The sequence below is a fragment of the Sciurus vulgaris genome (genome assembly GCF_902686455.1).
Source record: "Sciurus vulgaris genome assembly, chromosome: 1".
NCBI lineage: Eukaryota > Metazoa > Chordata > Mammalia > Rodentia > Sciuridae > Sciurus > Sciurus vulgaris.
In genome coordinates this window covers 958,083-973,824 of record NC_136461.1, presented here as the reverse complement: position 1 = coordinate 973,824, position 15,742 = coordinate 958,083, and the positions used below count along the sequence as shown (strand labels likewise).

The 15,742-nt window shown below is 61.2% G+C and overlaps 1 protein-coding gene across 1 annotated transcript; it reads right to left on the bottom strand.

Annotated features, from left to right (window-relative positions):
- Positions 1 to 2,427: 2,427 nt before the first annotated feature.
- Positions 2,428 to 12,407, bottom strand: GABRD (gamma-aminobutyric acid type A receptor subunit delta). The gene is made up of 9 exons (XM_079149754.1): positions 11,983 to 12,407; positions 6,514 to 6,626; positions 6,126 to 6,193; positions 5,815 to 6,035; positions 4,718 to 4,800; positions 4,129 to 4,266; positions 3,379 to 3,534; positions 2,978 to 3,189; positions 2,428 to 2,736 (listed from the first exon to the last, which is right to left on the bottom strand). Exons 1-9 carry the CDS (start codon positions 12,048 to 12,050, stop codon positions 2,437 to 2,439), a joined length of 1,359 nt encoding a protein of 452 aa, XP_079005880.1. The 5' UTR covers positions 12,051 to 12,407; the 3' UTR covers positions 2,428 to 2,436.
- Between the last annotated feature and the right edge of the window lie 3,335 nt (positions 12,408 to 15,742).

The following is a 15,742-nucleotide window of genomic DNA, read 5'->3' as shown; positions in this document are numbered from 1 at the left end:
ATACATCCCTGCCTGTGTCAGAGGAGGCCACCAAGCCCCGTGACCTGCCCCTGCCAGGATGAGGCGCCCGCCAACTGCCCCAGGTGCCCCTGGCAGAGAGGCCACTATCCCCTCCCGAGCTGGCTCCTCTCAGCTGCAAACTTTGATCCGCCCCTGGCCTTCAATCTGCTCCTGCCGTCACCACCGGAATAGAAGCCGCTGTTTGAAAAGCACCAGTCCTTCCTCCTGGCCCTGTAAACATGTGGGCAGAAATAGCAGCCTGAGGCTGCAGAGAGACTGCTGGGTGCGGACTCAGGCGAAGGCTGCAGCTCAGTGGGCCTGGCTGCGTGGGAGCCCAAGGCAGCCTCAAAAGCGGCTTTAAATAGCTCCCCGTGGGTACAAGCAGCCGAGCTGGGCAGCTGCGGGTGGCAAGGAGGCAGGGCAGAGGTGGGCACTGGGGGGAGCTCCTGGCCTTGCAGGGGTGTCAGCCCGCTGGCCTCTGGATCCAGGTGAGTCCAGCACTCAGTGAACTCGAACCCACCCGCTCCCCAGAGGCCCAGAGCCGGCATTGACCCTGCTCGCCTTCCTCAGGGCTAAGGCCCGGCTGCCCCGGGGTGAGAGGAGGCACTGTGTTCCATCTGGAGCTTGGGCCCCAACCTGGGCAGCTCTCCAGGTCCACAGAGGTGGAAAGCAGTTGCCCTGCTGAGAGGCCCCAGGTGAACAAAGAGCCTGTTCCTGAGCCACACGGGCCTGCCTGTTCTGTGGCTGTGCTCTGCTGCCTCCCCCACCGTCAGGAGCTGGCCTGGGGCCCCAGCTGACCCAGATCCGGCTCTGCTGCTGCTTGGCCACCTGTTCCCTGCTGGCTCCGAGGCCTGTTTCCTGTGTGCGGCTCCTGGTCACGCTGGAGCCCAGTCCTTCCCAGCCTCCTAGCCCATCCTCAGTGCAGGGCCTGCAGCATGGCATGGGTGGGGAGTCTTTGGGGGTGAGGGTGTTTGAGCTAGAGGCAGAAGTGGTGAGCCATGGTCTGGGCAGAGATACCCTCCTCTGCCCCCTGGGAAACAGCTGGACCCTGTGACCCTGGCAAAATGTCTGGGCCATCAGTGACCTCATTGCCCTGCCACCTACAATGGCCTGGGGCCACTGAGGGTCTGGTCAGCTCACACTGTGGGCCGTGGTCATGGGCACTCTTGTGGTCCACGACAGTCACCACTAAGTGCCCCAGTGCAGTGGGGTGGGGGCCACCAGGAGGGTGACAAAGCCAGCAGGCTGTGGCAGGATGCCACCTGATCAGGAAGGGTGCTGGGCCTCACTGACTGCTCCTCTGGAGCCGGCCTCTGCTGGCTCTGCTGGCTGGAGCCTGCAGCAGTCAGGGAGTGGACAGCTGTTCTGCTGATTGCAGGCTGCGTCCTCTGTGTGGATGGCCCAGTGCCGCGGGAGAGCTGCACCCTCGCTGAGAGCGCCAGCTCATGCTCCAATGGCTGTCAGGCTCCTGAATGGCACTGCTGTTACCCTGAGTCCTTGGTGGCAGCATGTGGGATGGACAGGGCATCTGTGTGGCCTCAAGTGTCCCCCAAGTCTCCATCACCTCACCCAAGAAGGCACCAGAGTGGCACCCTGGGCCTGGGCACCCACCAGGGACCAAGGGGTGTTGCCCCCGGGGCCTCCTCCAGGCCCCTGTGCCTCTGGCCTCCCTGGTGCCCTGGACATAGCTATGTGGCTCATCTGCTGGGACAGCCTGAGCTCTTCTGGCCCCAAGTCTGTCCCCAGCCCTGGGATTTCAGGAAGGTATCTCAAAAGCAGGTGGCTCAGGGGTCAGCCAGCCCTGTGCCTGGACCCTTGCTCTATGTTTGAGGAAGGAGCCCATCACAGCCCAGAGGCAGGGCAAGAAGGCACCAAGCACACGACGCCAGTGTCACCAAGCGGCTCCTCTCCATCCTGAGCCCCCAGCCTCAGCGTCTGCGAGGACCCCACCCCAGGGCTTTCCTGGCCCGTGGGGTATGCCCACACCGTGTTCCATGAGCCTCCCCAGAGCCCCCACCAGAGGGCACCCCTGGCACCAGACGGTGGCCCCCGCCGTGGCGCCGCCGCAGCGACTGAGACAGAGCCGCTGCCAGGTCAAGGTTTACTTCATGCTGGGATCAAGGAGGACTTGCAGTGGCTTCTCCCCCATCTCACCGCAGCAGAGGCTGTGCACCACCTCCTCCCACCCTAATCCCGATCCCACAGAGCAAAGGCCTGGAAGTCAGGGTGAGCCCGAGACTGAACTCTGTCCGCTACGGTCTCCGTCCACCGGGAGCGCAGGCTGGTCCTCCCCAGGGTCAGAGCGCAGGAGACAGGCTTCCTCTCCCTTTGCGGGGCCAACCGTCCTCCCACCTGGACGCAGAGGGCGCTCTTCCTCGGGGGATTCCCGGCAGCCTCCGCCTCCACCGCAGGGCAGGCAGAGGCACAGGGTCCGCCTCACATGGCGTAGGCTGCCCAGTAGATGACGTTGACAGCCGCGAAGGCCGCGGGGAAGACGGCGCGGGCGTAGATGTCGATGGTGTCCGCGTCGATGGGCTTGAACCTGGCGCGGATCCCCCCTGGGCCCCCCGGGCGGATGCCCCCCTCCTTCTTCGTCTCCCCGGTCTCCACTTCCACTGACCTGTAGGAGCCCATGAGGTTCCCAGGGATGCGACACTGCCGGCGGGAGACTGCCAGCTCCTGGGTGACCCCAGCAGCTGAGAGGGAGAAGAGGACGATGGCGTTCCTCACGTCCATCTGCACAGCAGGGGACAGGGCCCAAGCTGGGTCAAGGGGCCAGGGCTCCCACACAGGACCCCACCTGGCCAGCAGCAAGGCCACCCTCTGCACTCCGCAAGCGCCACTGTGACCGCAGCAGGCTGGCCAAGGAGCCCGGGGCCCAGGCTGAGAGTGACCTGCCGGGCTGGCCAGCAGAGGGGGCCTGGGTGACCCCGCGGAGCAGCCCGGGAACCTGAGACTCGCCCACCTGCGCCCTCACCTCTGTCCTGGGCTTGGTGACCTTGACTTTGGCCTTTCGCTTCTTCCTGTAGTCGGCATTGAAGTGGGCGAAGGCGTACTCCACCAGAGCGGCGAACACAAAGACGTAGCAGATCCAGAAGTACACGTCCAGCGCCTTGATGGCTGAGGCCCGCGGCAGGGAGGAGCGGGCACTGACCATGAGCGTGGTCATGGTCAGCACGGTGGTGATGCCTGGCGACACAGGGGGCTGTTGCTGCAGCACAGCCACCTCCCCCCACCCCAGCCTGGGGAGGGAGGGACCCCAGCCCTCTGTCCCCCACCCAGGTGCAGCGGGGCTCCTCTGACCAGGCCCAGCCTGGCCGGGCTGCTCGGGGGCTGAGAGACGGGGCCCGAGGGCTGCAGGGGCTCCTGCTCACACACCTAGAGATACCCTGGCGGGCACTGCTGCCTGACTGATCCAGAAGGAGACCCAGGACATGGCGACCAGGAGGACGGACGGCATGTAGGACTGAATGATGTAGACGCCCCGGTTCCTCCGCAGGTGGAAGTGCAGGCTGAGCCGGGGGAACTGGCCAGCTGCGGGGATGGCCCACTGTCAGGCTGCCTTCACTGCCCGACCCGCTGACCCCACAGGTCTGGGGGACACAGGCCTTAGCAGGCACGTGGGCCCAGCGCAAGGCTCAGAGGGGAGACCCTCGTCTTCTTTGCCCTCGCCGACAACCTGACGCATCGGGGTCTCCCTTGCCCTAGGTCTGGCTACAGTGTGAGGCAGCACAGGGTCACCCAGAGGAAGATGAGGGAAGTTCAGTGTTGCTACTGCCTCAAGCTTGCCAAGCGGTTCTGAGGAGCCCTCCTGGCCAGGGGAGGAACGTCTGCCTCTTCTGCAAAGCCCCACCTGCACAGCCAGGCTCTGGAAGGACAAGGTGGCCCAGGAAGGCGCGGCCCCTGAGCCCTGGTGAATTCAGGATCCCCTTAGGCCCAGAGTGCTGGGAGGACAGCAAGGGCTGGCAGCATGGAGACCTGGCAGGTCCCCGCCTGTCCTGCCCATGCGGGCACTTCCCAAGTGCCTCCTGAGCGGTTCTCCAGCTGCATCTTGGGCCCTCAGAGCTGGCTGGGTCTCGGTCAGGGTTGAGACAGACACAGCTGCACATGGGAAGAGACCCCACATACCGGACTTGAAGTTCATGGATTCCGTGGAGAAGTGGTAGCTGGTGATGGTGAACTGGGCCAGCTGCAACCTGTCCAGCCCGTGGATCTGCTCCTGGTTTTCCGACCAGTAGTAGACGATGTCCTCAGAAGAGTAGCCATCTGCAGGAAAGCCCGCAGGTGGGCAGCAGGGCCTGGCCCAGGCCCAGGCAGCAGTCTGTCCACACCCAGAGTCTGAGGGTGGAACTGACCCAGGACAGGGACTGGCCAGGAGCAGGGGGCACTGGGCTTTGGGACCACACCCCACACCTCTGGGCAGGTGCAGAGGGCCAGAGGTATTGGCAGAGCTGGGCCACCACCGTTGGGGCACACGGGGATGCAGGCTGGCCTGGATCTACATCACTGGACTAGCCTGGTGTCCACGGTCAGGCCCCTGTCCCGCTGACCCATGGCCAAGTTGCTCAGGCCCCAGGCCCTTCTCATCTAGAAGCCCCATCCTGAAAGCTTCCCTGTCCTCTGAGCCAGCCTTGTCCAGGCCTCCGTGTCACCAGGCATCTGCCAGTCAAGCTAGAGGAGCCCACGCCGGGGGACCTGCCTCAGGCGGCCCACTCACAGCTCTCCAGGTCCAGCATGCACTCCTGCTCGTCCAGGGGATACTTGGCCAGGTCCATGTCGCAGGCCACCGTCGAGGTAATTCTGTCCAGACACACATGCTGTGAGGCCCGGAGCCTCCGCCAAGCCTGAAGTTCCCCTGCTCCCACACAGAGACGCCCCTGCCCAGCCCAGAGCCAGCTGCTTGCCAGGGTACTGCATTGGACCCTGGCTACTGCCCAGGTTTTGTTTGCCAGCTGCCCAGCCTCTGGGTAAAATCTGAAAACAGCACCATGGCGTGACTCTCTTTTAGGGTGACCAGGAGCTGGTGCTCATTCTTTCTCTCCGTCCTTTAAAGCACCTACTATTTGTCCAGGTTGGGGACTTACCAGGCAACCCCAGCCTGGGCTCCCCAGCATGGCCCAAGGGATGGCTGACGGCCCCTGGAGAGCAGGCCCAGGGGACCAACAGCTCTGATTTTCCAGGAGAGGCCAGATATGTAGATTCCGATGTAAAAGCTTCTAATTTTTACAGTATTGCCGGCTAAATGCATCTTTCAAAGGCATGTGCTGGACCACATTCAAACAGGTGCACTGCACGTGTGTTCACAACAGCAGAAAGGCAGAAGCAATGCACGTCCACCACAGACCAGTGGATGGACACAGTGTAGTGGAAGGAGGCTCTGCCGTGACACAACACAAATGACCCTGGAAAATGGGATGCTGCAGGAAAAGCCGGACACAGGCCAGCTGGTGTTCCACCAAGACGGGACATCAGAGCAGGCAAGTCCCTGGGGACAGTGGGTTGGTGGCTGCCCGGAGCTTTAGGGGCGGGGAACAGAGTGACTGCTTTCAAAGGTATGGTTTCCTCTTGGGGGGACAAGATGGTTTGAAACTAGATGAAGGCGACAACGCACGACAAGGTGACCTGACAAAGGCCACTGCCCTGGACACTCAGGGCTGATCTGCTCCTATGAATTCAACCCCATTTACAAGACAAAAGGCACATCTTGTCCAGAAAGCCCGTCCCTGGGAGTGGACGGGGTTCCGAGCGGCTGCTGGGAGCCGAGGGCTCTCAGCAGGCTCAGCAGAAGCGCCCTGGCCTCCCTGCCCCGCTCACCGGATGCTGTACAGGATCACACCGTCCGGCTGCAGCCGGATGAGCTTGTTCTCCACTGTCACGTCGTGGAACCAGGCGGACTTGGCGTTCACGATGAAGGTGTCGGGGAGCCAGAGCTTGTCCACGAAGCGGCTGTCCAGGCCCAGTGTCTCGTTGGTGTGGTTGTAGGAGAGCCTGCTGTCCCTCCAGCTCTGGTGCAAGAACACGGTCATGGTGTATTCCTGCAGAGGGACGCAGGGCAGCAGGGGACAGGGTCAGCCCCCACCCCTCCCGAGACACACGCCTGGCAGGCAGCGCAGGTGGGCACCTACCATGTTCACCTCTGAGATGTGGTCGATGCTGGCCACCTCCAGGGCCAGGGCCACGTTCACAGGGGGGCCTGCATAAAGGAGCAGTGGGGTACTGGAGCCAGCATAGCAGGGACCCCCCTGCCAGGCAGTCCATCCACGCCAGGGAGGTGGGACAGGAGGGAACAGCCAGGGCCTCTGCAGGGAACCTGCAGTGGGCACATCTGCCTCCGTGGCCTGGGGAGGCAGACCCACCTGCTCTGGTCTCCCTGGGGCCCTCACGTGAAGTCCAACAGACCCCTGGGGGAGAACCAGACCCCTTCGCCAGCCAAGAGTCTAGCAGGCCCGTAGCCACAGTCGACGGGATGCAGCTGTCCCTGCCAGCACGTCCTGCCCCGAGCCCAGGCCTCACCTCCAACGCCAGGCCTGAAGTTGCGGGCGTAGCCCTCCATCAAGCCGTCCAGGTTGGGGAGCCAGGATATCTCCAGGCTGGAGCCCACGTAGTCCCCAATGTCATTCATCGCTCTGGGTTTACAAAGCCAGGTGGTCACTGGCAGGCAGGGCACCAGGGTCAGAGCCCTGATCCCTTCCCGCGATGCAGCCGCTGGGTGGGACGCACGGGGAGGACAAGTGGGAGCCTCTGCAGGCAAGCTGGGCAGACACGGGGAGGCCCAGAAGGCCCCGGGCCCTTCTCTCTGCCTTTCTGCACCACGTCCTGCCCTCTCCACCCTACCTCAGGGTAGGGGCCACCATGTGCAGCCCAACTACTGCCCATAGTTCCCTCTTCTAACTGTCCCTCTGAGACCAGGAGGGGGCCTCGGCAGAGCTGCCCCATTCCAGGGTTTGTCCACAGGGGCAGGAAGCCCCCAGGCCCATTAGAGTCCTCCCTAGGAGGTGGCCCGGGAGGAAGGAATGCACCAGGAGGCCACAGTTGGGGCCCAAAAGGGACCCAGAGGCTCTTGCTCTGCCCCCTCAGGAGGATCCAGCTGGGCCACCAGATGGCCATGTGCTTCTGGGGCTGCGTCTGACCCCAGACAGACTCTGCTATCACCAGCAGGACCACTGGAGGGGTGACCCTCCCAGATGACTCTCAGCGGCCACCAGAGGCTCCATTCTACCCCACATATATACCGCAGTGCCAGAGTTGAGGGACTCCAGTAGCCCACCCACCCATCCTGTGCAGCTGGACTGGGTTGAACAATGTCCCCCCAAGATTCTTGTCCCCCTGGAACCTCAGAAAGTGACCTACTTTGGAACAGGGTCTTTGCAGATGTAATTAGGTGAGACGGGCCATAGCAGATGAGGGTGGGCCCTAAACCCTGCGATCTGTCCTTACGAGGAGGACACAGAGAGAGGCATGAATAGACCCAGGCAGAGGGCAGCCTGATGGTCTGCAAGCCAAGGACCACAACGGCCAGTCACCCCAGGAGCTGGACAGGGACTGGACAGATGTCCCCAAAGCTCCTGGACAGCTGTGGACTTCTGGCCTCCAAAATGTAAGAGAATACGACTATTGTTTGGAGTCCCTTCATTCATGACAACTTTTCCTGCCCACGGGCAAGGACAGTCCACCGCGGGGGAGAGGAAGGCTCCTAAAATCAGGAGTGAGAACTGGAGGCAGGCAGCTGGAGCAGGGCACAGGGCCAGCCCCAAGGCCTCTGGGTCCCTGAGCCCTGGGCCTGGCCTCAGTCCTCAGGGAAGAGGCAGGGAGGGGGAAGGGCAGGACCAGAGCCTCAGTCTCGCCTAGAGACACTCATGCCCCAGGCTGGGCCATCGGCAATCACAGGGCCCTCAGACCCCTCCAGCCATGCACCCTGGGCTCCTCCAGGCACTGACTGCTCCCCTCCCTGCCCAAGCCCACCTCTGCCTCCTGCTTCCTCAGGGACAGGGACGGAAGCCTGGGCTCACAGCAGCCAAGGCCAAGGCCAGCTGCCAGCCCCCTCCAGTCCCACGCCAGTCTCTCCAGCTCAGCCCCTTGGGACAGCTCCCCAGCAGGGCTGCAGGCAGCAGGGCCCCTGAGAAAGTGCCCTCAGAGGCTGAAGGCAAGAACCAGAGCACCTGGGAGGGGCAAGGGGGAAGAGGGTTCCTCTGTGGGAAGCTCTCAGCATCGTCCTGTGGGGACAGTCCTGCACTGAGCGCAGGATAAACCCCCGCCCTCCATGCAGAGCCAGGGTGGGGACTCTGGCAGGGGCTGCACAGCTAGTCACAGTTAAACACATGCTTCCTGTGGAGACATGGGCAGCGGCTGGGGATGCAGACAGCCTGCCTTTCCCTGCATCCTGCCTGGCCAACTCCACTCCCAGGTAGGTTTCAGCAGCCCCGGGAACGCCTGAGCTTGAGAAGCATCAGTGGCGAGGTACTCAGGCCCCCACACCCCACCTAAGCCACTTTCTGTTTGAAGAGGGGTCTTTGAATCAGGATCCTCAGCTAATGAAATTCCACAGATCTTTGATCTTTCCTGTAAGGCCACTCTGACACATCATGGTGGGCAGGACAAGGCATCAGGGTCTGCTGTCCATTCCAGAGCCACACCCCCTACCCACCCACCATGGCAATGGCCATGGCAGGCAGTGTGGTAATGAGGGGTAAGATGGCACTAAATAAATTCCAGGCCCTAGAAAAGCACGACGAGGTATGCAGATGAAGCCAGGCCCGGTGGCCATACCCATAATCCTAGCTGCTAGGGAGCCTGAAGCAGGAGGATTGCAAGTTCAAGGTGAGTCTGGGCAACTCAGGAAAAGGACTGGGGGTGTAGCTCATTGGTTGAGGGTCCCTGGGTTCAGTCCTGAGAGAGAGAGAGAGAGAGAGAGAGAGAGAGAGAGAGAGAAGATGCAAATGGAAGTCACCCTGAAGGTCAGATATAAAGTGTTTGACTTATGCTTTATTTTTGGACCAGTCCAGCTGCCATCTAGCTTGCTTGGCATGAAGCCACAGAAGACACTGTCCTTCCTGGGCCCCGTTTCTTGCTGGTCTCAGGTCAATGACGTGTGTGCACTTTCCCTCACCCGAGTCCCAGGTCCACTTGGGGGCATGAAGCCAGGCCAGGAGTAAGCCCGCAGGAAGCTCACCTTGGAGTGGCAGGAAATAAATATACTTTACAGTTTCCTGGGACTGAGAAGGGAGGAGCCCTCACTCTGTGCCATTTCTTTCCTGGGATAGTGGCTGTCTATTTTTCCAGCCGTGAATAGAGGTGAAGGGCCTGGTGCTTCGTGCAGGACTCTGGTCCCGGAGGCCCCGCTTTCCCTCACTCCCATCAGGACACGCAGGGCAGGCAGGGCTGCATGGGGGTGGGGGGCAGGAGCTCGGCAGCGGGCAGGAAGGTTTCCACTCTCCCTGGCAAGTCACAGGGATCTCGGGAGGTGGCCTTGGAGTCCGGGGTGTCCTGGAGTCAGGCATCCTTCAGGCAGATGACAGAGAAGCTCAGAAATGTGCCAGGCTCTGGTTCTGCACTCGAGTTCAGGAATTCAACCATGGGGCAGAAGTCCCCGTGGGCTGCTCCCATGTCATGGGGCCTCCCTCTCCTCCTGGCACCCACCCCTGAGCTTGCCTGTACCCCTGAGGACAGAAAGGGAAGGTGGGTGCAGCTGAGCCAGGCAGCAGAGCTGCTCCCAGCAGGATCCATCCACAGGCGCAGAAAGCCCACGGATCTGACAGCTCTGCTTTTAGAGCAACGTCGCCTCGCTCGCATCCCAGTTACCAAGGCAAAGAGAAGCACCCCAGGCATCACGCCGTGAGCTCCTGGGAGACGGTGGTGCCAGCAGCCCAGGGGTGACACCCACACAGGCAAGCAGCTGGGGGTCCTCAGACTCAGGCCCGGCCCATGACATGGCTCAAAGCTCCTGTCTCTAATCCCCCAAACCTTTCCTGCTAGGAACCACTGGGATCTCCACTGAGCAGTGAGCCAGAAAAGTGCCACTGTCCCCCCACAAGAGTCCAGGGACCAGGATCTGGAGCCTGAGGAAGGAGGAGGAGGCCACCGTCTGGAGCGGAGGGGATTCGAAAGCTGCTGCAGAAGAGGCCCACGTGGAAGCACCAGGCTGTCTGGAGGTCACTGAAGGGCCGCTGTCCTGGCCTCTTCCCACCTGGGGGAGCCTTCAGCCCTACCCCACGCCATGTTACTGCCAGGCCAAAGCCAAGAGCAGCAGGGCTGGGAGAACTGTCTGAAGGACAGACTGAAGAGTGGTGAGAAGATGTCATTCCACATCAGAGAAGGGATGCAGCAGAGCAGCACCGGCACCACCACCCAGGACAGGAACGTGACCAGGGTCAGGCCCTCCTCCCCGATGGGGCGGGGTCTCCCAGCTTTCCTGCCCAGGGAAACGGCTACACAACCCCTTACCCAGCACCCCAGAAAGCCACATAGAGTCAGGACTCAGAACGTTTTGGATTTTAGGAAGGAAATATGCTGCGTATACAGACTTGGGGGTGGAGCCTGGAGAATTTCCAGCAGGAAATCTATGAAAGGCCTGTAAATAGGGTAAATAAACACAAGAAGCCGCAGGCCACAGCAGGACAGGATTTGCCACCAAGTGAGTTTGGGTGTCACGCTTGGGCTCAAACTTTGGGTTTCGGAGCACCTTGACTCTCAGACTGGGCTAAGGGGCTGTGGGCCTGCAGCCCGTGCCTGCCGCTCTGCCTCTCAGGGTACCTCCCTTGAGTTTAAGTCAGGAGAGGTGAGGGGAGAGGTCCATGGGGACTGAGGAGATAACAGGGCTACTCAGAGGCTCAGGGTCGTGCCTCCTCTGTGGTCTCCAGCCTGATGGCCCTAACTAGCCTTCTGGGCCTGTCCCCCATCACTGACAGGGAAACTCTGAAACCCCCCCCCCCCCCATTTTATGCTCCAGGGGTGCCTACAGCCACACACAGGCTGATGATCAGCCATTTCTGGTTTCTAACAGTCCACTGTCCATCGGCCAGGTGACCCTGAAGTCCAGAATGCTGAAGGGCCTGTTTTTGCTGCTTTCTGCAGCCTCTGCACCAAGATGGTTTCCAGGAAGACCCCTCACTGGCCGCTCATGACTCCTATGGCAGGTGGCTGGACTCAGTGCTGAGGCCCAAGATGCCCTGGTGTCCAGGAGCCCATTTTAGATCCCACAGAGGAGAGAGGAGCCAGGGATGTGCTGGAGCCAGGGTGGGGGCTTTCTTCCCAGCCTCCTTCCTCTATGGGGAGGCAGGTCTCCTCCTTCCCCAGTAGTTAGAAATAAACCCATCTCTCTCTGTTGTGGGGGCACCTGGCTGCCATCCACCTGCACATTCAGGAGTTCAGTCCCTGCAATTTGAAATGGCTCCTGAAAGGAAACCCCGAAGCGTCCTGGCCCACCACAGGCGCAGCGGGGATGCGCCTTGCTGGTGCTTCCAGCCCCGCCAGAGGCAACGGACCAGACCGCACTCCCACCGGCAGCCTCCTCCCCACCCCGCCCCCAGGGCCCGGGTCTTTCCTTTCTTCCTGCCGGTAGCGTGTCCTGCCGAGCCTCAGCTCCGCGCCAGGAAGGGCAGCAGCCAGGCAGGGCCGGCCGGCCGACTGCGGGGCGGCCGGGGACACAGGACCTGTCTTCTTCAGCGGGGCCGGCAGGCGCCGGGAGCGGCTCGACGCCCTGGTCTGGCCCCGCCGCGCCGCGTTCAGCACCGGGACGGCGGACAGCACCCGGGCTGCGGGAGCGAGGTCGCGGGTCCCGCCGCCGTAGGGCAGCGACCCGCGCGCGGGGCAGATGGAGGTGGCACGGGACGAAGACTCGGGGTCCGGGTGTGCGAGGTTCGCACCGGCCTCCATCCCGAACTCGGTCTCGGGCCGGGGAGGGACGCAGCCCCAGCCGGCGAGCGCCGGGGCACCGAGGGGCTCCCGCCCGCGCCGCACCTCCCCTGGCCCCGGGCGCCCGCTCACCTGGCGCCGCGGCGCGGGGGCGCGCACAGCAGCAGGAGCGCGGGCAGCAGCCAGGCCAGCGCGTCCATGACCTCGCGGGCTCTGCGCGGGACAGTCCGGCCCGCCTGGACGCACGCAAAGTTGCTTCGCCCGCGACCGCCGCTGCACCGGAGGGGCGGGAGCGCCGGGGAGCGCGGCGCGGCGCGAGGGGCGGACGGAGCGCGGAGCCCGCCCCGCCCCGCCCGCCCCGCCCCGCGCGCCCGCCCGGCTCGAAAACAGCCCGGGGCTGCGCGCACTGCGCCCCGCCCTCGCCGGCCGGCTGGGACCCCGGACCGCTGCCCCCGCCGGCAGAGCGGTCCCTCCACGTGTCCGCCCAGGAGGCGCTACAGGCGCCATACCCGCTGGACACGGTGGACCGATGGGTAGGGCAGAACCTCGTTCCTGAGGGGGGCAAGGGGTTGTCTCAGGTCCAGGTTGCTGGTTCTGGCAGCCTGGGCTGGAGGCGGGGAAGGTGAAGGCGCCCGGGGGGCATCCTCCTCCCCTTTCAAGGACGACCCACAAACCCTGCATCTTCTGACAATGCCATGCCGGCAGCCCTGCTCCCTGGGGACACTCCCTGGGCACAGAAGACGGTGGCGCCCCGCGGTTGCTGCTCCGTGGGCCGTGCCCCACCGGGCTCTGACCGCCGTCCACACCCCTGGGAGGGCCCTGCAGGCAGCTGGGCCCTCAGGTGAGATCTGCCCCACCCCGTGCCCCCAAAGGGCTGAGAAAGAGCCTCGCACTCGCTCTTTGATTCTTTTCTAAGTAAAACTTGCACAATTTCCCTTAAAAAGCTGATTATGCACTTCACTCAGGGCTTAGTTCCCTTTATTCAATGCTGGGCACCTATTAACTGATGCCATAAATTGAGCTTCTTGTGAAAACATTTCAAAAGGGCAGACTTGTCCTCCAATGAGTCACTGACCGAGGGGTGTAGGTAGGGATGTGCCAGAGGCAATCCAGCCCAATCCCACACCCGAGTCTAAGAGGTGGGCTCCCAGGTTGCTTTCCCAGACCCAATAGCCAGTCTCTAAGCCAGCCGCTCAGGCCTCAGCCTGTCGCCTTCCTGGCTCCCCCTTCCACACAAAGTGGATGCTTTTGGTGCTGAAGCAGGGACCTGCCTGAGGCTCCTGACAGGCTGCTCTGCACAGCTGACTGTCCTGGGCAATGTCCCACTTGTCCCTTCCTCTTAGGCGTCCTGGGAGAGTGAAGGAGCTAATCCATCGTGGAAAAGCCCCCCCAGGAGCCATGAACATTCCATGAGTATCAAGTTTGTCACCCTCCCTACAGCAGGAACTTTGTCTGCCCCTCTGTTGTGTTCCTCCGGTCCAACAGGCTCTGGACACAATAGGTGCTTAATTGATGTAAGAAAACAAGCAAGCTCCGAGTCTCCAAGGCCAGCACGAGCCTGGGCAGCATCCCCTTGGTGTCTCTGAGCGTCTTTGACCTGGGAACCCTGTAGCAAAGTCAGCTTGCCCTCGCTCTCCTCCTGATCTCTGAGGTCTCTGGGTTAGAGACTGGGAGATGTGCAGACCTCCATGCTCCTGGCCCAGTTCCTTCAGGATGGGCTAGACTCTACAGCTAACGCCTTTCCCTCCATTTTCTGGGGCACAAAATTGAAACTGAACTTTCCTGGGCATAGCTCAGGCTAGGATGGACAGACAGCTCAACCATTGATCTAGCTTCTTGGTGGTGTCAACTCATCTCTTCTCCTTGGGTCCTGGGAGCAAATGTGTTTCAAAACCCGCATGGAGAAGCAGGTGAAAACATCAGGTGCAGACCTGTTTGATTCAGTGCTTTTCCTGGTCCACAGAGCTAAGAGCATCCATTTTCCGAGCACCTGCAATGTTTACCAAACTTAGAGCAAAATGTTTGGTTTCTCCTCACAAGACTGTGAGGAGAACACACTTCATTTAATTCTGCTTTGTGCCCAAAAGTAAAGAATGGGAATTTTTATCATTCCTTCTTCAAAATTTTTGAGAATCAATTTGCCACCACCTCTGAGCTTCAGTCCCAGTTCACCCATGTATCGGCAGACCATCCCCAGCCCATCTTCAGCTCCACCCAGGCAAGTGCCACCTGCCCCAGAGCAAGAGCCTGGTCCTGCATGGCCAGGTCCTGTGGCAGGAGTTTCCCTTCCCTTGGAGAATTTGGGACATGCTCCCTGCAGTGAGAGGCCTGTGTGCTCCAGCTCTGCTCCTGACCTGCTGTGGGGCTCAGAGAAGTCATTCCCTGGCTTTGGTTTCTTCAGGCACAGAATGAAGGGATGAGAGTGGCCGGGTGTCAGAAGCCCATGGCCCCATGAAGGTTTGTGTCCCCCAAAGCTCCTGTGCTAATGCAGGAATGTTCAGAGGTAAAAGGATTGGATTTCGAGAGCTGTGACCTAATAGTGCATCCTAGTTTGAACGACGGTGTGACTGCAGCGGGCGGTCATGGCTGGAGGAGGAGGGTCCGTGGAGGTGGTCCTGGAAGGGTGCATCTTCTCTGTGTCCTCTTCCCTCCTGTTCTGCTTCCCAGATGCCATAAACTGAGCAGCTTTCCTCCTCTGGCCCCTCCCATGATGCTCCCCCTCACCAAGGCCCAGAGCTGTGGACTTGGCCCACCATGGACTAAACCTCTGAAATCATGAGCCCCAAATAAACTTTCTCTCCTCTAAGTTGTTCTTGTCAGGCATTTTGATCACAGTGATGCAAAAAGTGATTAAAACAACATTGAAATCTGTTAAAAAGAGTCTCACATCAGGAACCACACTCTGACCAGCAGAGGCTTGGCGGCCTGGGGTTACTCCCAGCGTCACCCGCTTCCGTCATTGTTCCTGGGGCAACTTTGGAGGGGTCTCCATCAAAGATGTCTCAGGTGCATCTGCTCCTGGAAGACACCTGGACACTCCCCTCCCCTTGTCTTGGGGAGAGCTATGCTACTGCAGGACAGCAATGAGAAAGAAACCGGGCCTTGGGTCCTGGGCATCCAGTCCCTGGACATCGACTCCCTCTTCTTCGTTCTCCCTGTTGCCCCTTTGACATGTAAAACCCTGGCCTATCCATTAGGGGGTCCACCCAGAGCCCTTTGGTTGGGTGTTTGGGGCAGTGGCTGCTGTTTCTTGTGCCCAGTGCAGGGAGGCCTTCTGCTCTCTCCATATGGCACTGGGCAGGAGGCAGCATAGGCCCTGGAAGTGTGAAAACCTGCCTCCATCAGCCCAGGAGTCCCGGCTCACTGCCCCTGGAGAGCTTGGCCCGGTCGGCACAGAGAGAGCTGCAGAAGGGGCCACAGTCTGCTGTGCGTGTAAGCGGCCCTCAGCCTCCCCTGGCTTACTGCCTTGGATGGCTACCTTGCTGGATGCTCAGAGCACAGGGTAAGGGAGCACCCAGCGTGAGGCTTGGGAGGAGGGCTGGCTAGCATCCCTCAAGGCGGCTCTGTGGCAGCAGGCCGGGCCGCAGGAGGTGGAGGTGACTCATGCAGCCTGGAAAGGAAACTGCATTAGCCGAACTTAAAATCCCTGCCTGATGCACTTGTGAAGTTGCTTTGTTATTTCCCTGGGAAAGCACACCACAGAGAGAAAACGGCAGTGATAACGAGCAGGGTTTTACCCAGCTTAGACTGTAATTATTAATCCTATGATTTTCAGATGGAATCCATTCATCTGGAGAAGCAGAGGGAACTTGGCAGAGAGGATCGAATGCAAAATACTGGGACGGCCAAGATGGGCCGTCTACTTCCACGGAGGGTGCAGTCCACTGGGAAA